General features: G+C 35.0%; 1 protein-coding gene across 4 annotated transcripts in view; it reads right to left on the bottom strand.

The window, feature by feature from the left end:
- LOC127876261 (neuroglian-like) overlaps window positions 1–21,824 on the bottom strand; it is a 281,922-nt gene that overhangs the window by 203,788 nt on the left and 56,310 nt on the right. For all 4 annotated transcript variants that reach the window (XM_052421350.1, XM_052421349.1, XM_052421347.1 and 1 more), the window contains one exon: window positions 4,869–5,014. In XM_052421350.1, coding sequence (XP_052277310.1) covers window positions 4,869–4,950 — 82 coding nt within the window. In that variant the 5' untranslated portion in view covers window positions 4,951–5,014. The remainder of the gene's footprint in view (window positions 1–4,868; window positions 5,015–21,824) is intronic.

Below are 21,824 nucleotides of genomic sequence, written 5' to 3'. Positions count from 1 at the left end.
TTGGCACCAATTTCAAACATATTCAAGGACTTATTCTTAAATCTTAAGAAATCGGCACAAAATGCAAGAAAAACTGTCTTTTATGCACTAAAGATAATTGCAAATGTATTTCAATAACATGAGATATTTGCAAAATGAAGTTCTTAACAGTGTGTTTACATTCTGTCCAGCCCTGTTTAACCCTTTGCATGCTGGGAAATTTGTCGTCTGCTAAAATGTTGTCTGCTGAATTTCTAAAATTAGCATTTTCTTCGATTTTTTTCAAAGAATATTATCAGAATAGCAAACAGTTTGGATCCTGATGAGACGCCACGTTCTGTGGCGTCTCATCTGGATCCAAACTGTTTGCAAAGGCCTTAAAAATTTGGTTCCCGCACTGAAAGGGTTAAACTGCTGTGAACCCTGTTGATCCTGGACCCTGATAATCCTTGTAGCAGATATTCACAGACTTCATATTTAAATACAAACTAAGCATATTTCAGGTGTGACAAGGCTGGCCCCATTCAAATATTCGGTGCTCTTATTTGAGAAATGATTTATATTTGGGCTGTTTTGTTAGGTAGCAGGTTTCACTCTGGGGTAAGACCAGTGCAGTGAATGGAGACAAGAATCTGTGTACGACACTTTCCTCCGCATTGTATTGTAGGACACACGCAGGCAAGCCTCGGTGGTTGACAAATAAATAACCTCTGCTCCTTGACAGTTGAAGTCATATTGAGTTTCCTCTCTCATCCACCCCATAGTTGGAGCCCTTTGTTTATTGTGCACAAGAAATGTACACTGAGTATGTTGCAAAAAAACAACATTTTACATAAGGTTTTAATATTGTCAAGTTATATGGTCTTTTAAACCCCACGGCCCATGTTAACAATTATTTTCACATACCTTTACATGCAACATTTGCATACATAATTCTTGACATAGCCAATTAATAATGTGTTAATTACATTAGAGAGAAAACGAAAACTATACATTACATTGATTATGTATTGTTAATGAAAATTGAATGTGATCTATTTACCATTTAAAGAGTGATTAACTGCATACCTTCCATTGCGCAATACAATATTGTACTATAGTCATTTTCAAAAGAATTAGGGTAGGTTGGCTTTTTGAGATTCCCCACTTCAATAAGAATATGCAATGACAAGCAGAACTATTCCTAACCTCTTTTCAAAATAATATTTTCAGTTTCTTTCTGCGAATTTAAAGTTAATGTTGAATGCAGCAAAAATTATCCTAAACTTAATTGTTTACTAACTGAATATGATGGCATTTAATATTCAAACCTGTTTTTATTCTCAGCATGATTACCAAAAGTTGTGTTTGTGGATTAAAACGAAACAACAACCAACTTTTTGACGTCTTACAGGACAACATGGGTACCAAAATATGACTGTGATTTCAATCAATACAAACAGCTGTGATGGTATGATGTTCACAGCGAATGCATTTTCTATTTAACACACTGCATGTATAATGAATCTTTCATTCTGACAGCAAGTTTGAACTTTTACAAAATAAAATAAAATACAACCTGAAATGTACATTTTAAGATCGTTCCATACTACAAGTCACACTCTTGCGCAAGTTGTTGGTGCATTTTTACATAAGCTAAACACCACAAACCACACATTTCTGGCAAATTCATCTGTTTGCGTAAAAGTGAAACAATATTCATGCCACAATGTGCAATACATGCTCAGCGAAGCCAATTATTCAAGGAAACTATTGGTAAATAAATATATATCCAATTGACTGCCAAGTTTTAGGCCAGTCAGGCGATTTTCATGAAATGTCTGTCGTATGGAGACTCGTTGCCAGTAAATATAAAGAGAATCTGGTGCCTAAAGGACGCCAGAATAAGCGCTCACTAAGCTAGAAATTTAACCACAATTGGCTGCATTAATAAAGTGCATGTTTATGATTGTGCGCTGATAATATCAAGGCTATTTGAATGATAAATTTCAAGTTTAAAGCTACAATTATTTAAGAACTGGTGTCATGCTACAACTTTTTACCCCAAGATTACCATTAGAAAGGCTTTAAAACAAAAACACATTAATCAAGAAATAAAAATTGACAAGCGTTTGAACAAAAATAAAAGTGAAATTTGCTGTTTGATCTTAGAGCTAACCTATCATTTAATACATCTTCTGCCTAATGGCACTTTCACACTACAATAAAATCCTTTTTCCATTGCAAGACACAAATAAATGCTGTTATAATCTGCAATTTTAAAAGACATACTGTCACAGGAAACAATTAAAAGATATGGCTTTCTCATCCATTTTCAATTATATTTCTGTTTGAACTGTGAAATTCAATCCATGCTTTGAATAAGCACACTTCAATCTATACTATGAGCACTCAAGAAAACATAGGTTTATTTACAAGTTAAACAAGACTATTGCCAAGCAATATATGTCCCCTACCGGCTCCACCATTGTAAGAAAAAAATATTAAAAAATAATAAAAATAATTTTTTATTTGCTGCCATAGCAACCAGAATTTTTGACATAGGAACAAAATTAAATGAGGCGCATAATGTCCTTATTGCCATCTATCCAAGTTTCAAGTTAAATGAAAAAATATCAAAAACTTTTAAAGTTATCGCAGGATCCAGAAAAGTGTGACAGACTCACAGACTGAAGAACACACAGAGCGCAAACCATAAGTTCCCTCCAGTGAAACCGGTAGGGGACAATAAATAACAAAATATTGATAGATTTTTGCTATATAATTGCTTTAATAACAAGAAATGATTCCATTTTATTTTATGCTTCAAACAGTGAAAATTATCAGTGAAAATTATCGATAATTTTCACTCTTTACTGTGAAATGACATCATTTTTTTTTTGACGAAATGACGTCATAATCCCAGCGAAATACTTTAGTTAAACTCTTTAACAATGTATATAAACTGTGAAAAAAAGCATAAAATAACAAGGGCTGTTTGTAACAAATGCATGCCCCCCATATGGGCTCTCCGTTGTAGTGACAGCCATTGTGTGAATATATTTTTTGTCAGTGACCTTGACCTTTGACCAAGTGACCTGAAATCAATAGGAGTCATCTGCCAGTCATGATCAATGTACCTATGAAGTGTCAGGATCCTAGCCATAAGCGTTCTTGAGTTATCATCCGGAAACCATTTTACTATTTCGGGTCACTGTGACCTTGACCTTTGACCTAATGACCTGAAAATCAATAGGGGTCATCTGCGAGTCATGATCAATATACCTATCAAGTTTCATGATCTCAGGAATAAGCGTTCTTGAGTTATCATCCAGAAACCATTTTACTATTTCAGGTCACTGTGACCTTGACCTTTGACCTAGTGACCTGAAAATCAATAGGGTTCATCTGCGAGTCATGATCAATGTACCTATGAAGTTTCATGATCCTAGGTATAAGCGTTCTTGAGTTATCATCCGGAAACCATTTTTATATTTCAGGTCACCGTGACCTTTGACCTTGTTACCTGAAAATCAAAAAGGGGTCATCTGCCAGCCATTATCAATCTACCTACGAAGTTTCATGATCCTAGGCATAAGCATTCTTGAGTTATCATCCGGAAACCATTTTACTATTTCGATTCACTGTGACCTTGACCTTTGACCTAGTGACCTGAAAATCAATAGGGGTCATCTGTGAGTCATGATCAATCTACCTATCAAGTTTCATGATCCTAGGCCTAAGCGTTCTTGAGTTATCATCCGGAAACCATTTTACTATTTCGGGTCACTGTGACCTTGACCTTTGACCTAGTGACCTGAAAATCAATAGGGGTCATCTGCGAGTCATGATCAATCTACCTATCAAGTTTCATGATCCTAGGCCAAAGCGTTCTTGAGTTATCATCCGGAAACCATTTTACTATTTCGGGTCACCGTGACCTTGACCTTTGACCTAGTGACCTCAAAATCAATAAGGGTCATCTGCAAGTCATAATCAATGTACATATGAAGTTTCATGATCCTAGGCCCAAGCGTTCTTGAGTTATCATCCGGAAACCACCTGGTGGACGGACAGACAGACCGACAGACCGACATGTGCAAAGCAATATACCCTCTCATCTTCGAAGGGGGGCATAAAAAGAAATTTTGTTGGATTCGGTGGAATATCGATTTTAATTCACTCGTGATCAAAGAAAATATATTCTTTTACTCCTGGCTGTGCCACTCGTGAAAATATGATTTTCTATGATCACTTGTGAATTAAAATCGATAATCCACCGAATCCAACAAATATCCTCTATTAAATCAAATCTTCAATATTGCAGCTTCTTTTGACTATGAAATATGGAATATTTTTTCAAGATCTAAAAACTGTTATATTAACAGAGACATTTTCATGACAGAAAAAAGAAGCGTTTGAGACAACAGTCTTTTTTTTGTCTTTTTTCAAAAAAATGTTACATTTTGTAATGCATTGACATCAGCATAATAATTATGTTTCATAATTTTCATACACTGCTATGTTAAGACAGATATTATTAGTTACACCGTTAGTAACTGACGGTGTATGGGATACACACCCTCAGTAATTTCATACCATACGAGAGCGAAGCTCGAGTATGGTATTCAATTACTGAGGGTGTATATCCCATACACCGTCAGTTACTAACGGTGTAACGGTTATATCTCAACCGACTACTCGATTACTCATTTAGTATGGAAATTACTCGGGGTGTATGAAAAATACTCCATGGGGACATGACCGCTCTAAGCCAATCGGATTAGGTCATTCTTGTAGGAGGTGAGATATACATATGTAACACTCAGATATTTATGCCAATCTGATTTATTTTTAACTTTCAAACTTTAAAAACAAATCTCTTACAATTATACAAGCAAGTCACTTACCAATGACAACATGTATGAGAGCCAAGAGGAAGAGCCACCGTCTTGGTTGCCGCGGTAACCGCATATTTAGTTTGAACTCCATAGTTCACGATGCACTCAGGTTGTCATGATGTCCATATCAGCCTCTATCATGTCTGGCAATGAGTCTGTGAACATAAACATGGAGGATAATTCACATACACGAGAATCAACATATATAACTATGTTAAGATAATCAGATATGATTATCTATATGCTGAAGTTAAAATCATACATATATGGGAACCAATATTTGTCATGCAAAGACATGCAAAGTTAATAACACAATTATGAATATGACAAAGATCAAACCTGATGCCCCTAATTATGACACTGAACTAATACAGTTAGTCAATTAGCATGATACTAACTTGATTTGAGAATTCTTGCACCGAATAAATTTGACTTAAGCATGAACTTTAACTCTAAAGGTAGATTTCTGCCACTCTTAGGGTAGATTTCTGCCAAGATAGTAAGCTGATAGCATCGATATGGTATTTACCCACAGTCAAAGGCTCACAATTATTGTCACTTTAAAACAAAAGCCTGTCAAATCGTTATCTACACTCCAGACTTTGTTAATTAATATTTGTAAACATGGGCCCAATTATTAGCAAGACAAACAAGCCTGAAGAGGCTAAGTGTGAAATCAAAGACCCTTTGTGGGGGTCTAATTGACATGAAAGTTATGTTTTCAAATAACATTGAACTTCTTCTAATGTAAATTTAAATTTATGTTTTATGTCCTCAGGCTTTGTACATGTTTGTTGTTTTCATTACAGCATTATGAAAGCCAACCAACCCCAGCCCCACAGAAACCATGTGTCACTTATATAATAGTGCCCTGTTTCCAAACCCTAACAATTGAAAACAGGTTAGGACAAAACTATATAAATAATTTTCTATCTTTGAAGTGATTGGATTTTAATTGAACCTTGCTTTGGCAAAAAGGGCCTAATGTAAGTGCATTTAGTGTCGCCCCAGTCTGCACTAATCAGGGAAGACACCTCCAAACTAAACTGGTTTTTTAATACGGAGTGACTTCCTTTAAACATAAAATACAATAAAAGCTGAAAGTGTCGTTCCTCATAAGACCATGCGAACTGCACAGGCTAATCTGGAACGACACTTTATGCAGATGAATTAAGCCCCCTTTTCAGGCTCTATGATTAATATCATCTACATATGATTGGTAATAATCATTCTTAAATTGGAAACCAATGAATGTATCAAATATACCATCACGCTCAAAACAAAAAATATCCAATAATACTTGTCTTTCCTATTATACCTCAAGAAAAAAATAATATGAGAGAAATTGTAAATAGCAAGATATGTTAACTACATAATGAACAGTAACTAGACAATTACTTTCTGTTATAACCTATGCACACATGCACTCAGTAAATGACAAATACCAAGAAACATTTTGATGTTGGTGTATTGCAAAAACATATTTTTTTATCCTGTTACAATTAACAGAGCTCCTGATGCATTGATGCAGATGGTTCATGTACACTCAAACAATTATGGGGGACAAATGGTGACAAACATATGCCCAAGTCCAAAATGCTTGTGGGTAAATGCAGTACTTTAAGTCACAACATTCAATACTTAATATCTGAAATCCAATTCGCTTAACAAATGGAAATATATAACTAGTGACCTCAAAATCAATAGGGGTCATCTGCGAGTCATGATCTATCTAACCATGAAGTTTCATGATCCTAGGCGTATGCGTTCTTGAGTTATCATCCGGAAACCATTTTACTATTTCGGGTCACCGTGACCTTGACCTTTGACCTAGTGACCTCAAAATCAATAGGGGTCATCTGCCAGTCATGATCAATCTACCTATGAAGTTTCATGATCCTAGGCGTATGCGTTCTTGAGTTATCATCCGAAAACCATTTTACTATTTCGGATCACCGTGACCTTGACCTTTGACCTAGTGACCTCAAAATCAATAGGGGTCATCTGCGAGTCATGATCAATCTACCTATCAAGTTTCATGATCCTAGGCGTATGCGTTCTTGATTTATCATCCGGAAACCATTTTACTATTTCGGGTCACCGTGACCTTGACCTTTGACCTAGTGACCTCAAAATCAATAAGGGTCATTTGCGAGTCATGATCAATATACCTATGAAGTTTCATGATCCTAGCCCCAAGCGTTCTTGAGTTATCATCCGGAAACCACCTGGTGGACGGACCGACCGACCGACAGACCGACCGACAGACAGACAGACATGTGCAAAGCAATATACCCCCTCTTCTTCGAAGGGGGGCATAAAAATTAAGACTAAGTGTATTTGTGACATAAGTGATAGTACAAAATAATAATTATTCAACAGTATTTGAAAGTTTTGCATAAGTATTTATTGTGTATGCGCTTTTTGTGTGTGCTTTTTGTGTGTGCTTTTGTGTGTGTGCTTTTTTTCTCGGGTAAATAATGTTTGTGCCTTATACGGTTGCCTGAGTTACACTTAGAATTTGTAATGGCAGTATCACATTTACCACAGCCGGTTTGAAATGATTCAATGACTGACCGATTGATACTCATTAAATATTTAATTGTAGCATTATTCAGCATACAAAGCTTCGAGTTATTATTATCTCATGCAAAACATAATTTCATTTACTTTTTTATGAACAGTCCGATGGATTGGTTAAAAGTCTTAGATTACTTGAAATGACAAAAACAATCAACTAATTTCAATAAATTAATTTTTAGTTGTTGTTTCATAAACAGTGTAAGCATATTATATTGGGAACATTGTGCACACTCTTTTACTGTAAAACCATGTGAGCATTTGTATGCACTCATGCATAACCATGACATGCCTTTCATAAAGAAAATATCATATTGTATACAACTGAACATATAGTAAAATTGATGCAAAGAGACATCATATTGCTTAGGATATAAGAAAGGCAATTAATACCATGTGGATAATTTTTAACAACCATTAACTTGATTACATATCTTTAATGGGTAACAGAGGCATCCAAAAGTGCTCATCTAAAAAGAAACACATTCCAGCCTTTATTGAAATACAAAACACCAAAAAAGTCATTAAGTTTTGTGGCAACCAGATTTTCATATACAATGGTTTACTTTGATGATTTCTTGCCAACTTTGAGACCCCCAACTTTGAAACATCTAATGGGTAATTACAAAAGTTAACCAAATAGCACCTCTGTTGTCAATCACAGTGACCCCCTGTGACCCCTAAAGAGGGTTTTTCATAAGTAGACCTCTTAAAATGCATAAGTTCAACCCACCCTCCCCCATCTCAAACTGTATATATATTAATTTGAAGTTCTTAGAGCAGTCTCTGTTGGAGCCCTATACCTGCAGTTTACAAATCTGCCAAAACATCTTTCCAACAAAATGTTTAAACCAAGTTTCATGAATATCAGGGAAATAAATGTGGCCTTCTGACTGTTAATAAGCTTTTTTGGAAATGAAGACTAGTGCCCTAGCTTTTGACCCCAGTTGCAAACTGGGTCCTCAGATATCATAGGGACAAATGGTCTGTATACAATGTTTCATGAGCATTGGACAACAAATGCGGCCTCAAGAGAGTTAATAAGTTTACATTGCATGATGAACAACAAAACACTATAATGCTCAACATGAGCAAAACGCATTGTGTTCAGTTGAGCTAAAAATGGATTATATAAATTTCAATGACAACCATTTTTGTTTTAAGCCCCCCCCCCCCCAGCCACATTGTAAAAATAATTTAGCAAATATACGTCACTGGGATCAATGACCCAAACATGTGAATAAGTCGAGAACGATCTAATGACGTCACGAATTTCGTGACGTCATAGTTGTGTCATTGATCATGTGACTGCTATAATTACATCTACATTGCCAAAACTGGTCCTTAAATAATTATTAATAATAAACATCCATAAACATGGAGCTGAAAACCTCAGGTCCAATGCTGTCATTTATATGGGTTGTGTTCTGTGAAAAGGGGGTTTAATGCATGTGTGTAAAGTGTCATCACAGATTAGTCTGTGCAGTCTGCACTGGCTACTAATCAGGGACGACACTTTCTGCCTACACTGGATTTTTGTTAAGAAGATACTATATTTTAACAAAAAATACCATAAAAGCGGAAAGTGTCGTCCCTGATTAGCCATTGCCAACTGCACAGGCTAATCTGGGACGACACGTTAAGCACATGCATTAAACCCCATTTTCACAGAGCCCAGCTCATATGCATCCCCTCAGACGCATCAATCATTGCACATACTTGATGCATTGTCTCATGTCAGTGTATAGCATAGATCCCAATGATCACATTTATTTATCTCAGAATCTTCCTTTATTAATAATCAAACTGATGTATAAATCAGATGGATACAATCTGCTAATGACACGCTGGCCAATGACTGTATTAAGTGCCACTGTGACTTGGATGATAATTATGGGCAGTTTCCCCCCCCCCGGGTAAATACAGGAGCTTAAGCTTTTCTTTATGCCTTTGGCACTTTCCATTTAATAGAATCATTCCACAGGATGAAAAAATATGCTGTAATAAATGTGTGATTCATAGACAAAATAAAACTGTACAGCAATTTGGTACATTTCATAGTACTATTCACAGTGCTACATTAACCCATGTATGCCTAGCGTCTAGAAAAAAGGCCTTGGCAAACAGTGTAGACCCAGATGAGCACCGCATGATGCGGCGTCTCATCAGGGTCTGCGCTGTTTGCTTAAAGGAATTTCTGTAAGGAATATTCTAAATATAGAAATAAATATACTAGACATCCCTAATTTTGGAAATAAATTGAACCAATTTAGAAAGATGGGAGAGTCCACCTGAGGCATAAATGGGTTAAGAAACAATTTTTTTACAAATTGTTCATACATCTTGTTTAAAACAAAATATTATGTACACCGCATGCTTTTATACAACATACAAATTTCACACTTTAAAACTAAAATACAGTTAAAAGATCTCCAAAATATCATCAGACAAAAAACAATTAGTTGTATGGTGTTGTACATTTTTGTAACACAATTGTTATTCAATGAACATAAAATAACATTAAAATATATGCCACATGGAAACCAATTGGTTACTTTAAACTTGAATGGCTTTCAATGCTAAAAGAACATTCCAATTTAGGAAATTAAAAATAGGAATCCGCTGCACTTGCAAAATAGAGATTAATGTGTATCAGCAAATTATAATAGCACTTCCTCACTAATCTTTTAGCACTTTCTATAGTATACACAGTTATGAAAATTCTTAACGCATGTAAAAATAATAGGCTTTAAAAAAATAAGAAAAAAAACTAATCCAAAAGCAATTATGGAGTAATTTAGTTACAACTTGAAAAAGATACTAAACAAGCAATATTGTCTCTCCCCCAAGCAATGATCATAGGAGTGAAGACCGATTTACATATAACAGTTCCTGGTGCGTGGAGTCCCAAAAGACGTAAAGAAGCATAGCGGGTTTATTTAATTGTCGAAAAGCCAGCCAGTAACTGCTGGGAATAGAAGAGAATGGTATGGAGTAGATATTGTGTTCCATGCCTTATATGTATCATTTGGACTGTAAATTGATTTCCCACCAAGGTTTATTAAATAAGAAAAAGATGCATTGTCTGCATAGAGCTATATTTCATTCTGAGTTGGAAGATATTTCCCTACAAGCCAAAGTTGGCATGAAAACCAGACTTATTGCAAATGTATCCACAAAAAAATTACCACAAAAAAGTACACACATGAACATAACTGAGTTAAATATACAACAGTTATTGTTTAAATAAAAGAAACAGCAGCTAAACAACTGTTACCACTCATTTATTTTTAAATTATTCCCTTCATTTAAGTAGATTGTTAGGGACTTTACCATAACAAACTCCAGTTCTATCTACATAACACATTTGTTACTGATTAATTCTTCAGAATGCTTCATTAAAAACAATTTAATTTGCAGTCATGTTCAACATCTCTTAAAATATACCTTGATATGTGACACAGGTTTTACATTACACAAAATAAATGAGAAATTAATGGTTAATATCCTGGCCATATTTTATTACCAGGCGAAATGACACACATGATACTTACATTAATATGATGCGAAAATAATATCCTTCGTATTTCAAATTAAATTTATATCCAGTTTTAAAGTATTTCCTCAATTTTCAGACAAATTGCAATTTATCTGTTTCAATAAGTTCACATTCTTACAAAAGTTATCAAGCTCATAAAAGCCCCATGGTTGTCAACTTTTATATGAATATAAACACAAATCCATTTTTTTCACTTTAAGAATAATAATATCTTTTATAGTATCTCGGTAGCTCAGCAAATCTTCCCAAATGGTTACTTAAAAGTAATAAACCAGTGAATACACATCCATTCAACCGCAAAAATACTTCTGTCAGTCACTGAATGCACTGGAAGGAAAACAGCATAATCCACTCAGATACCCTGTCTCGAACAATAAATCCTTTCTGCAGAGTTTTACTGTCAACAGTGGCTTTACATATACCGCCACTGCGTGGAAGCATTAACACACGATACACTCCAATTACCTGCACCGCATCATTCGAACAACTGACTCGCCTATCTGGTAACTAGTACGATTTTGGAGCATCCATTTTTAAATGAATAATTATTTATAGTAAAATCTTTTATACAACTGTAAGATGTGGCAATTATAAATAGTGCAAACTATTTTCTTTCATCTGCTTAATTGTTGTATCTAATTTCACAACATTTTATTACTCGTTAACAAATAACCAAAATATTAATACGAGTCATCAAAATTTTCAGGTTTAAATTTGAAAACACTGTAAAGTAAACCACTATATTCTCCTCAGATCCAACGTTTTCTTTTCCCCCATTTGCTGTAGCAATTTTTGCCTGAGACAGAAGCTATAAAGCTACCACAGTAGTATTTCTACACTACTGCTCCCCTATGAGGATGCACGGGATAAAGCCCGGTGCTTTTCTAAAGCCTCTACTCTGTCAATAGCACGCTTGGGCTTCTTGTCATCCCTGGAAATTCCAATACACTTTTATATTGCACTATAGGAGGAGTCAGCAAGGTCCATAAAGGTTACAGATTATTGCTCAATTAATTTTACAAGTATTTCAATCATTGAGTGTTTTTTTAATTTTAGCATTTGATTTTACAGAATTCAATGCAAGTTCAAATTATATTGATGTTGATTTTTTATTGTTTAATGATTATATTCATGCTACCATATTGGTGGAGAGTCAATTTCTAGATATGATAATTGGATTCTGACATTTAGAAAAAAAACTCATTTTTATGCCCCCCCCCCCCCCCCCAGTATGGTGCATTGGCCATATCTTTTGCAATACTGAAGATAGCAACTTGATATTTGGCATGCATGTGTATCTCATGGAGCTGCACATTTTTAGTGGTGAACTGTCAAGGTCATCCTTCAAGGTCAAAGGTAAAAAAACAAATCCAAGGGAAGTAATAAGCTTTAAAGGGAGGTAAGTAATGAACCTGCCAAATGATATTTTTTAAATAATAAATCAAAGCGGCGTAGGAGGGGGCATTGTGTTTCTGACAAACACATCTCTTGTTTTATGTTATTTTACATTAACTTCTTCATTTCTACACGGATTCACTTCCAATTGATACTGAACATCTCTTATGACAATACGTTCAATCTCAACTATGCATGGCCCCAATACCAACCCTAGGGTGCCCCCTGGGTCAAACATGCGGCGTGGGGATACACGTCTGACTCTACCGAGCCATTTCTAGTTTGTATTATTACTGAATATATAGAATTAATTACTATTCCTGAATGTATAGTCTTTATTATTATTTATGAATGTGTAATATTCTTTATTATTATTATTCCCAAATGCACAGTCTGTATTGTTATTCCTGAATGCATAGTCTTTATTATTATTTCTGAATTTTAAGTCTTTTTTATTATTACTGAATATATAGAATTTATAACTATTCCTGAATGTAAAGACTTTATTATCATTCTGACAGTACATTCTTTGTTGTTATTCCTAAATACACAGTCTGTATTATTATTCCTGAATTCTAAGTCTCAAATATTATTTCTGAATGGACAGTCTGTATTATTAATCATGAATGTATAGTATTTTTTATTATTCCTAAATATATAGTCTTGATTACTATTCCCAAATGTATAGTCTTTATTATTATTTCTGAAAGAATAGTCTTTATTATTATTCTTTAATGGACAGTCTTTCTTATTATTCCAGAATTTATACTCTTCATTATTATTCCTGAATGTATAGTTTATGTTTTTCCTGAATGTGCAGAATTGAATGCTATTCCTGAATGTATAATGTTTAATATTATTCTGGAAACCAAAACGTAAAATTATCCCACACAGCTTAAATACATTAACAAATTTTATTCCGATCTCTCTTAACATGCAACAGCAGCCTGTCTAAATAAAGACAAAGTCAATCAATTTACATTTCACCTATTTTTATTTCCCCTGTCAAATCTAGATTTCTCCCATCAGTCCATGCACCTATCACCAACAAATACAGGTGGAAAAAACGTTTTTTGCCTTTTTGCCAAGACTTTGCACTCACCAACATTTTCCACCTGTACCTGAACATCTTTCATGAGCAAATCACAATGTGCAGATAAGCAATGCAGGCTTTCAGTTTCTACCTGATTAACTGCTGTCTCCCTATTGTTATGAATACAATATCAGGGTTTAATGTTACTAATGATTTTTAGCATAGGTGCGTTTACGCACCTATGCTTATGGTATATACCACATTTCGAAAATCCACATCTATCGGTTACCCATTATGAAGCCTTACCTGATCAAAAATCAAACGAAATATCTATTTAATTTAGTATATGGTCATTCTTACAATTTTTTTTGGAAACGTTTTTCTAACGTTTTCTTCCAAGAATATTGCTGACACCGTTTTTAGTGAATTTTTCTAAGACCGTTTTGTGTCAAAAAATCTTCTTATAACCTAAAACAAATTTCGTTCGTAAAACAATTCTATCTGCACTATAAATCTCAAACTCCTACGCAGTGGCCTCCCTTATACGAGAAGTTACTGACCAGGTGAAGCAAGGGAAGTAACTGCTGTGAGGAGTTTCTATAAAAATCTGCATTCAGAAATCTGTATTCAGAACTCAACCTGTTGTGCACGTCTGCATCTAACGCTTACCAAAAGTTTTACGACAAAATCTTGACGCAGACGAATAGGGTAGCGTCTTTTTTCATTTGTGAAAAGAATAGTTCGATACAGATCTGTCCGTGCTTAAATTTTGAAAGGCTTGGGTAATTATTTTTCATAAGCGTTTCAAACACTGATGTAAATGGAAAGATTATCTATTTAAATAGTCGGTAATTGTTTGAAATTATTGATTTGAGAAATTCGCGGATGGCGATATCGAACTACATTATACTACGTGACGCCATTCTTCCCTTTATCTTGCACCTATGCTTTTAACGCCATCGGCGCTCTCGTTATTTCATGGCAGAGAGAACGTGAGGAGGAGCAGGGGGCAAGCAGAGTATATAACAGAACAATAAAAGTGAAAAGATTGTCATTGGAATTATAAGTGTATGCCAAGCACAACCATTTAAAGCTAGATTTGTGAAATCTTAAGAGAAATTGTGATGTTAAAAAAAAACGTATTCTACTTTTTTCAAAGATTGAAAAGCTTGCGACATCCAAGTATCATATTGTTAAGGTTATATTCCACTATACTATGTTCATATTTTGATACATTAACAAACAATAAATTCATGACCTGAATAACTATAAACACTCATTTGCAATTTCTGGTTGCACTGATCACGGTCTCTCAGAGGTGCAATTTTAAAAATGTGAACTACTGTTTTTACTTAACAGGCTACCATGTACTATTATTGCTTTCCAATTGACTCCATGAGCTGTTTTGGCCTACAACAAGGTAGTTGACATGAAGAATATTATGCATACCTTTGCATATAAGAATTTAGTTAAGACCTATTGCTTTAAGCTTGTTTGCATAAAAAGCCTTAGGCTTATCGAACCACTGTATAAGAGTCTGTTCTTTGATAGAACAAATACTTTGTGTCATATGAGATTTTGAGAATGCTTCAAGAGTGAGCATGAAACAGCTCACCACTTCTTCACCATAATGAAATTTATAGTAATTATAATAATTTTTTTTTGATGAGAATCCCTCAGGGAAAACGGGGTTAACCCATTTATGCCCAGTGGACTCTCCCATCCTTGTAAATTGGATCAATTTATTTCCAAAATTAGGGATGTTTAGTATATTTATTTCTATATTTAGAATATTACTTACTGAAATTCCTTTAAGCAAACAGCGGAGACCCAGATGAGATGCCGCATCATGCGGCGTCTCATCTGGGTCTACGCTGTTTGCAATGTCCTTTTTTCAGGACGCTAGGCATGAATGGGTTAATTAATCAATGTGCATAAGGTGTCTCCCAGATTAGCCTGTGTTATCAGGGACAACATTTTCCACTTTTACAGAATTTTTCATTTAAAGTAAGTCTCTTCTAATTGAAAATTAAGTTTAGGTCAAAAGTTTCGTCCTTGAATAGCCTGTGTGGGCACAGGCTAAGCTGGGACCAAGGCTCATTGGGTCATTGTCGATCTGAAATGGCCCACAAGTAACTAGAAGTCGATTCATGTCAGCCGACGCTAGTCCCCCCCTTCCCCAGGTGACTAGAATCGGCTGGGGACATTTCAATCGGCTTAAAGTCACCCCTAGGTGACATGAATCAGCTTCTAGTCACCCCCGGATGACTTCAAGCCAATTTTCAGGTCAACAATGACCCAATGAGCAGGACCATGCTTATGCAGATTCAATACCCTTAACCACTTAGATATGCATTTTGGCGTATTTGTAGTCCATTAGCAAGTTACATTTAATACAAGACCTTTCATACTAGATTCAAGTTTTAAAAGCTTCATTTCCAACCCTTAGATACTGATAAGAACCAAACAGCATCAAACCTGAACAGCTTGCAAGTTACTTGCAGGCTGTTCTGGTTTATGCTGTTTGCACATAGCCATTTTCACTTTGCTCCTGAGTGGGAAAGGGTGAAGCCCTTTATTGCCAGAGCAAGGCTCATATAATTCTTATTATGATAGCATTTGCTTTTTGTTTGGTAAATGAGAAGTCTGAATTATGGACCACTGGCATGAACATCTTGGCTTATCAAATCTCCATTACTCAAGTTAATTGAGGTTGTTCCTATTCTCACTTCATACACATTTATTTTTTCTGAAGATAACAAAAACAGATTCTGGTGTATCAGCCGCCAAGGTTTAAGGGGGTTATCAAAATAATTTATAGCAACTTACTTCATATGAATAAAGACAATTACCACAATTACCATGTGTATACTAAACTTAAAATGTATCAACTGGACATTAATGCCCAAGGCAATTTTTAGACTCAGGTCACATGAGATTATAAAGGCACAGGGACCCAAACAAAAAATATATTGACTGAACAATTAACGGCTAGCCATCCCCAAAACATCCTCATAAATAATTATTAATATTGGCCGTGCTCTGTGAAAAAGGGGTTTAATGCATGTGCGTAAATTGTCGTCCCAGATAAGCATGTGCAGTCTGCACAGGCTAATCAAGGACTACCCTTTCCGCTTTTATGATACTTTTCCTTTCAAGAAAGTCTCTTCTTCTCAAATAACCAGTTAAGTCCGAAAGTGTCGTCCCAGATTAGCCTGTGCACATGTATGAAATCCCCTTTTCACGGAGCACGGCTCATTATCAAGCAATAATCATAAAATTGCTTTAAAACACTTATCACATCTTTAACTCCATCTGTATTAATGATTAATCATAACGCTTTAGTTTTATGACTTTAGCTGCCATAGCAACAAAAATGTATAAAGTGTTTATTGCACTTTTAGTTCTGCCATCATGCAAAATCCTAATAAATCTTTAAAATGGAGATTTCAATGACCAGTGTCCATTTAGACACATCCTGGCTTTTACACTGATCATAACCAGGCTTTCAATGGATTGTTCTGGGCACATTTATAATCACTTATAGCAATCAACCAAATTTTGAAGGCCTTTGCAAACAGTTTGGATCCAAATGAGACGCCACAGAACGTGGTGTCTCATCAGGATCCAAACTGTTTGCTATTCTTATAGTATTCTTTAAAAAAAAATCAAAGAAATGCTAATTTTATAAATTCAGCAGACAACATTTTAGAAGACAACACATTTCCCAGCATGCAAAGGGTTATTCACCAATCAATTCTAAGACTTCAGTCTGAAAATAAAGAATATTCTTACAACTCTCATGTTCTAAAACTACTTGAAGTCAAGTCAAGTGTGGCAGTTAATAAGCACCTTTAATTATATTATTTTCTGTTAAAAACTATATGATAATGATAGAAGCATCCTTATATATATGCAAACACTGAGGCATTTTTGTTGATTCTAAGACTATTCTTTATTCTTTAGTTTAAGAATGCCAGCTCTCAAGGCACCAGTATAATGCACCAAACAATTCTTAGACCTAAGCCTAAGAATGAAGAATATTCTTTAAATTGGCCTAGACAAATGCTTTACTTTTGAATCGAAACTGGCATTAACCATCTCGATCTAAAGAATTCTTCATGTTGAACATTTCTTATTAAATGACATAATCACCAGTGTTCAAACGCTGGATGTATTTTCCTCCGGTTCAAAGTCTATCCTTTATTATTAAATCTAAGAATACCGGCCCAGGTCATGTAAACCTGAGATGGAAATGCCAATGATGAGTTAATTTGGCTTCATTAAAACAATATGACATAATTTTACAAAATAACTGTTTTACAAAGAAGTTCAAAATTTCTAACCACAAAAATGGACACAGTTGAAGGAAATGTTCTGAACAGACGGACACATGCACACACACAGTACACACACACAAATACACACAGCCAGGTGTAACAGTTAATTAAATCCCCATTATAGCTGTCAGAGGACAGGGCACTCGACTATTCCCGTGCTTGACAGTATAACGTAAGCCATCATGGAGAGGGGGGCATGTGGATGTGTGATCATTTAATAGATGATCTTTCGAAAATAAGAAGAAAAAAAAATTGGGGGGGGGGGGGGTTGGGGGGGTGGGTGGGGGGAGAGGGGAGGTATTATGTGGGTGTTTGATCATTTAATAGATGATCTTTCAAAAATAAGAAAAAAAAAGGGGGGTGGGGGGGGGGGGGGTCGGGGGATGGTTTGAGTGGAGTGCATTGTGGTATGTCAGGTTAGTGTTGTTTTGTCAAACTGTAACATAGATTTATCAATAATATGCATATTCTAAGTATAAGGGGCAATAATTCTGTCAAAATGCTTGATACAGTTGTCTGCTCTTGTTTATAGGTTGGGGTCATGATGGTAAACAAGTATGCAAAATATGAAAGCAATATGTCAAGGGACAATGAAAATAATTGGGGTAGTACGAAAACTTTAACATTTGCACGCTTACGCTAACGAGTACGGAAACGCCGACGCTGGGGTGAGTAGGATAGCTCCACTATAGATATTTTATATATAATAGTCAAGCTAAAAATGCAATATGGCACTTTTACTGACCGTTGATCTAGTGTGTTTTTTGCTTCAATAAAGCTAAAAATGACTTCAAATGTGTTCTTTCAATTTGTTTGGGTGAAATGTACAATTTGAATCAATTTCAATATTAATACCTGCTTTCAGATTCATTTTCTTTACAATTAAGCCAGACTTGTTCCATTTAGATCACCAGTACATGCCAGTGAATCCAAGATCCCAATAAACATCAATAAATATCTAGTATTATCGTACACTAGACCAAGGAATAACTTTTAATTTACATAAATTTGACATATTCATTCAACACGAAACAACAATTAGTAAGAACCAAAGCGCTGAAGGCACTGAAGTTGTTCGCTGTTGTCGTCCTTGATTAGCTTGTGTCCATTGCACAGGCTAATCAGTATGCACAGGCCAATCTTATTTGACATGCGTTAAGCCCCATTTTCCCTGAAAGCAGCCAATATGTACAGATTTCAATGATAAACACTAGACTGGCCAATGTCATCTTACAAGCTAGTAAATACACTCACTGAGTAGTAGAGCAGACGCTTCTAAGCATTCTTATCTGCAGTGCAGACAGGCAGCGGTAAGCGTTCCTAGCATAGTGGGTTATGGTTCTTAGCGTAGGTTAAAGGCTTCTAAGCACATACTGATTTGCAAAACATGGCCTGTTAATTTAGTCAGGCCGCTAACGCTGACCAACTAAAAACTTGACTCCAAATCCATACTTTATTTGTCAGGGAGACCTCAAGAAAATACATTGGAAATCTATTAAATTTGTGGTTCAAAGCAATTGTTTTCTATTTTCCAAACTCGTAAACACATCAGTCTCAGGTGGGTTATAAAGCTGCAGACGCCATTAATAATATTAAAATATTGAATATTATCTTGAAGTTGTTATCCTTTCAATATATATGATACACATTAAATTCTTTTTTTCTATTTTGTTTTCTCAACAATTATTTTTTCATTATTGATATGCTGTACACAATAGAATAATATATATTGCTTAATAGTTTTTTTTACAAAGAATGCATTCAGCTAGAATAAATGTTGTCCACTTTTATGAACTTGTGCAACATTTCTATTCTTTAATCACTGCAATTTTGCTGATATTTTGTCATTTCAATTTTTTTTTCCTAACAATTTTATCAATGTAACATTTTTACAAGATACATAATTATCTGCTTGCATAGTGGGTATATGCATTTGTTTCATTGTTTTCAAAAATGTGAACAATAACAGAAAATATAGTGTTTATGCCCCTTTAAATCTACAAGAAATAATATGTGTCATTTGAAATGTGCAACATTGAATTTAGTTCCTGCTAGTTTGAACAGGATCTTTTTTGTTGACAAAATATTCATCTAGATGCCAGGTTGAAATATGTAAAGCTGATTGTTTTAAAGAAAGCAACTTATTTTGATATAAATTTACTGAAAACAATTAAAAGTGAGCATATTAAAATGCCCACACATGTTTTTAATACATATTTGTTTACTTTTAAGTGTGACCTCAACCATTCTGTCAAGAACAAATTGTCAAAATGTCCCCATGTTGGTTTACTTGCGAAAAGTATAACAAGTACAGAACGGACAAGAAGAACACATGGTTCGTCTTCATTTTTGCGTGAACTTTTAAATAGCTTCACAAGATGGAATTGAGCTGACTGGAATGACCATACTTGAACTTGACCATTTGCCTCGGGACATGGTAAATAATTGATCAAACACATGTTAAAAGCCATTCTTTCATGAGGATCATTTGGTCTTGACATTTTAACATGCCTACGTTTGACAATTGATGGTCTAAATGTTACCTTGTTAAAAATTAATGGGACCTTGACCTACAGAATGTTCACATACTGCACATTGTGTAAGTTACAGTACCGAAAAAATCGGACGCATTCATTCACAGTTGCTATCATTTATTTTTTCTAAACTCTTTGTGACAACTTAGTCATGATCACTGTAACTGGGATTAGCAAATGGTTGCATGTGTGGATGTAGGTACAAGAAGTCAGCTATATCAAATCTCCAGGTACAATTTATTTAGAGGACATGGAGTATTTAATGGATTCTACCCTTTAACATGTTGCTAGCTTTAATTACATGCCATACAACAATAAAATTGAAAGTCACACAAAATGAGGTGTGTATTAAGTATCACTGTATGATGTAAGGCCTAAGTAAAGGCATATAAAACCATTACTCCCATATGATATTATGACTTTCTGAAGAATTAAGAAGGGAAAATGTCACGACCTAAGCATGCCATATGATATCTACTGAGATCTTGTAATGAAAAAGCATCATTTCAATATTACAATTTGATATTAATTGTACATTACCAGGTAAAACTCAAATGACATAAAAGATTTCTTTTAATCTGTGAAATTATGAAATTCTGTTGCCACCTGCTCTAATAGATCATTTAAAACAATTATTATCCCCGACCCCTGGCGGCTATGTTTTTCAACAGACAGGAACTATTTTTGAACTGATCCAAGATGGCATAAAACAAATATTTTGGCCAAGTGTTATGAAGATTGGACAATAAATGTGACAAGTGTTAACAAGTTTTTACTATAGCCATATAAGAAAAAAAAAGCCCCGCCCCCCGGAGGCTGGTGGCCATGTTTTTCAACCAACCGGAATCATTTTCGAAACTCGTCGTAGATATCATTGGGACTAATCTTCTGACTAAATTTCATGAAGATCGGACAATAAATGTGGCCCCTAGAGTGCTAACAAGGTTTTATCATAGCCATATATACCCATAATAGGAAAAAAAATGCCCCGCCCCCTGGCGGCCATGTTTTTCAAGAAACCGCTTCTTTGACACCAGATTTCCACAAGCACTGAAACATGATAAATAACAATTAAAGATATATTTAATATTTGTTTTTATATTCCTCTCCATGCTGCATTAAATGCCTTGCACCTGTTAATCGATCATTATGTCTAACAAGAAATATCTTTAAAAAAGATATACGGCGTAAATAGTTTAATGAATGAGATCAAGTATAGCGAATGTCTTTTTCTGTGCAGTTCTTAGCTGCATCACACGCAGTACGGGATGTTACGGGGAGTTTTCGCGGCTTATTTTACATTATAACATATTGCTGGTCATAAACCTATAGATACAAAACAGAAAACCAAAAGAAGAATGGAAGTGAAATTTAAACATATGAGTCAACCGGCCACACGAGAAGTATCCGTATTTATAGGCGCGTTCTTCGAACAAACCTGTTTTAGTGGTTTGTCGGGCATTGCTATTTGATTCGATTATTAACAGTATCAATTATCATCGTGCTAATGCTTAAAGTGATATT

This window comes from Dreissena polymorpha, chromosome 4, assembly GCF_020536995.1.
Source record: "Dreissena polymorpha isolate Duluth1 chromosome 4, UMN_Dpol_1.0, whole genome shotgun sequence".
NCBI classification, from domain to species: domain Eukaryota; kingdom Metazoa; phylum Mollusca; class Bivalvia; order Myida; family Dreissenidae; genus Dreissena; species Dreissena polymorpha.
The sequence above is the reverse complement of the archived record's forward strand: the minus strand, read 5'-3'. Positions and strand labels throughout refer to the sequence as shown.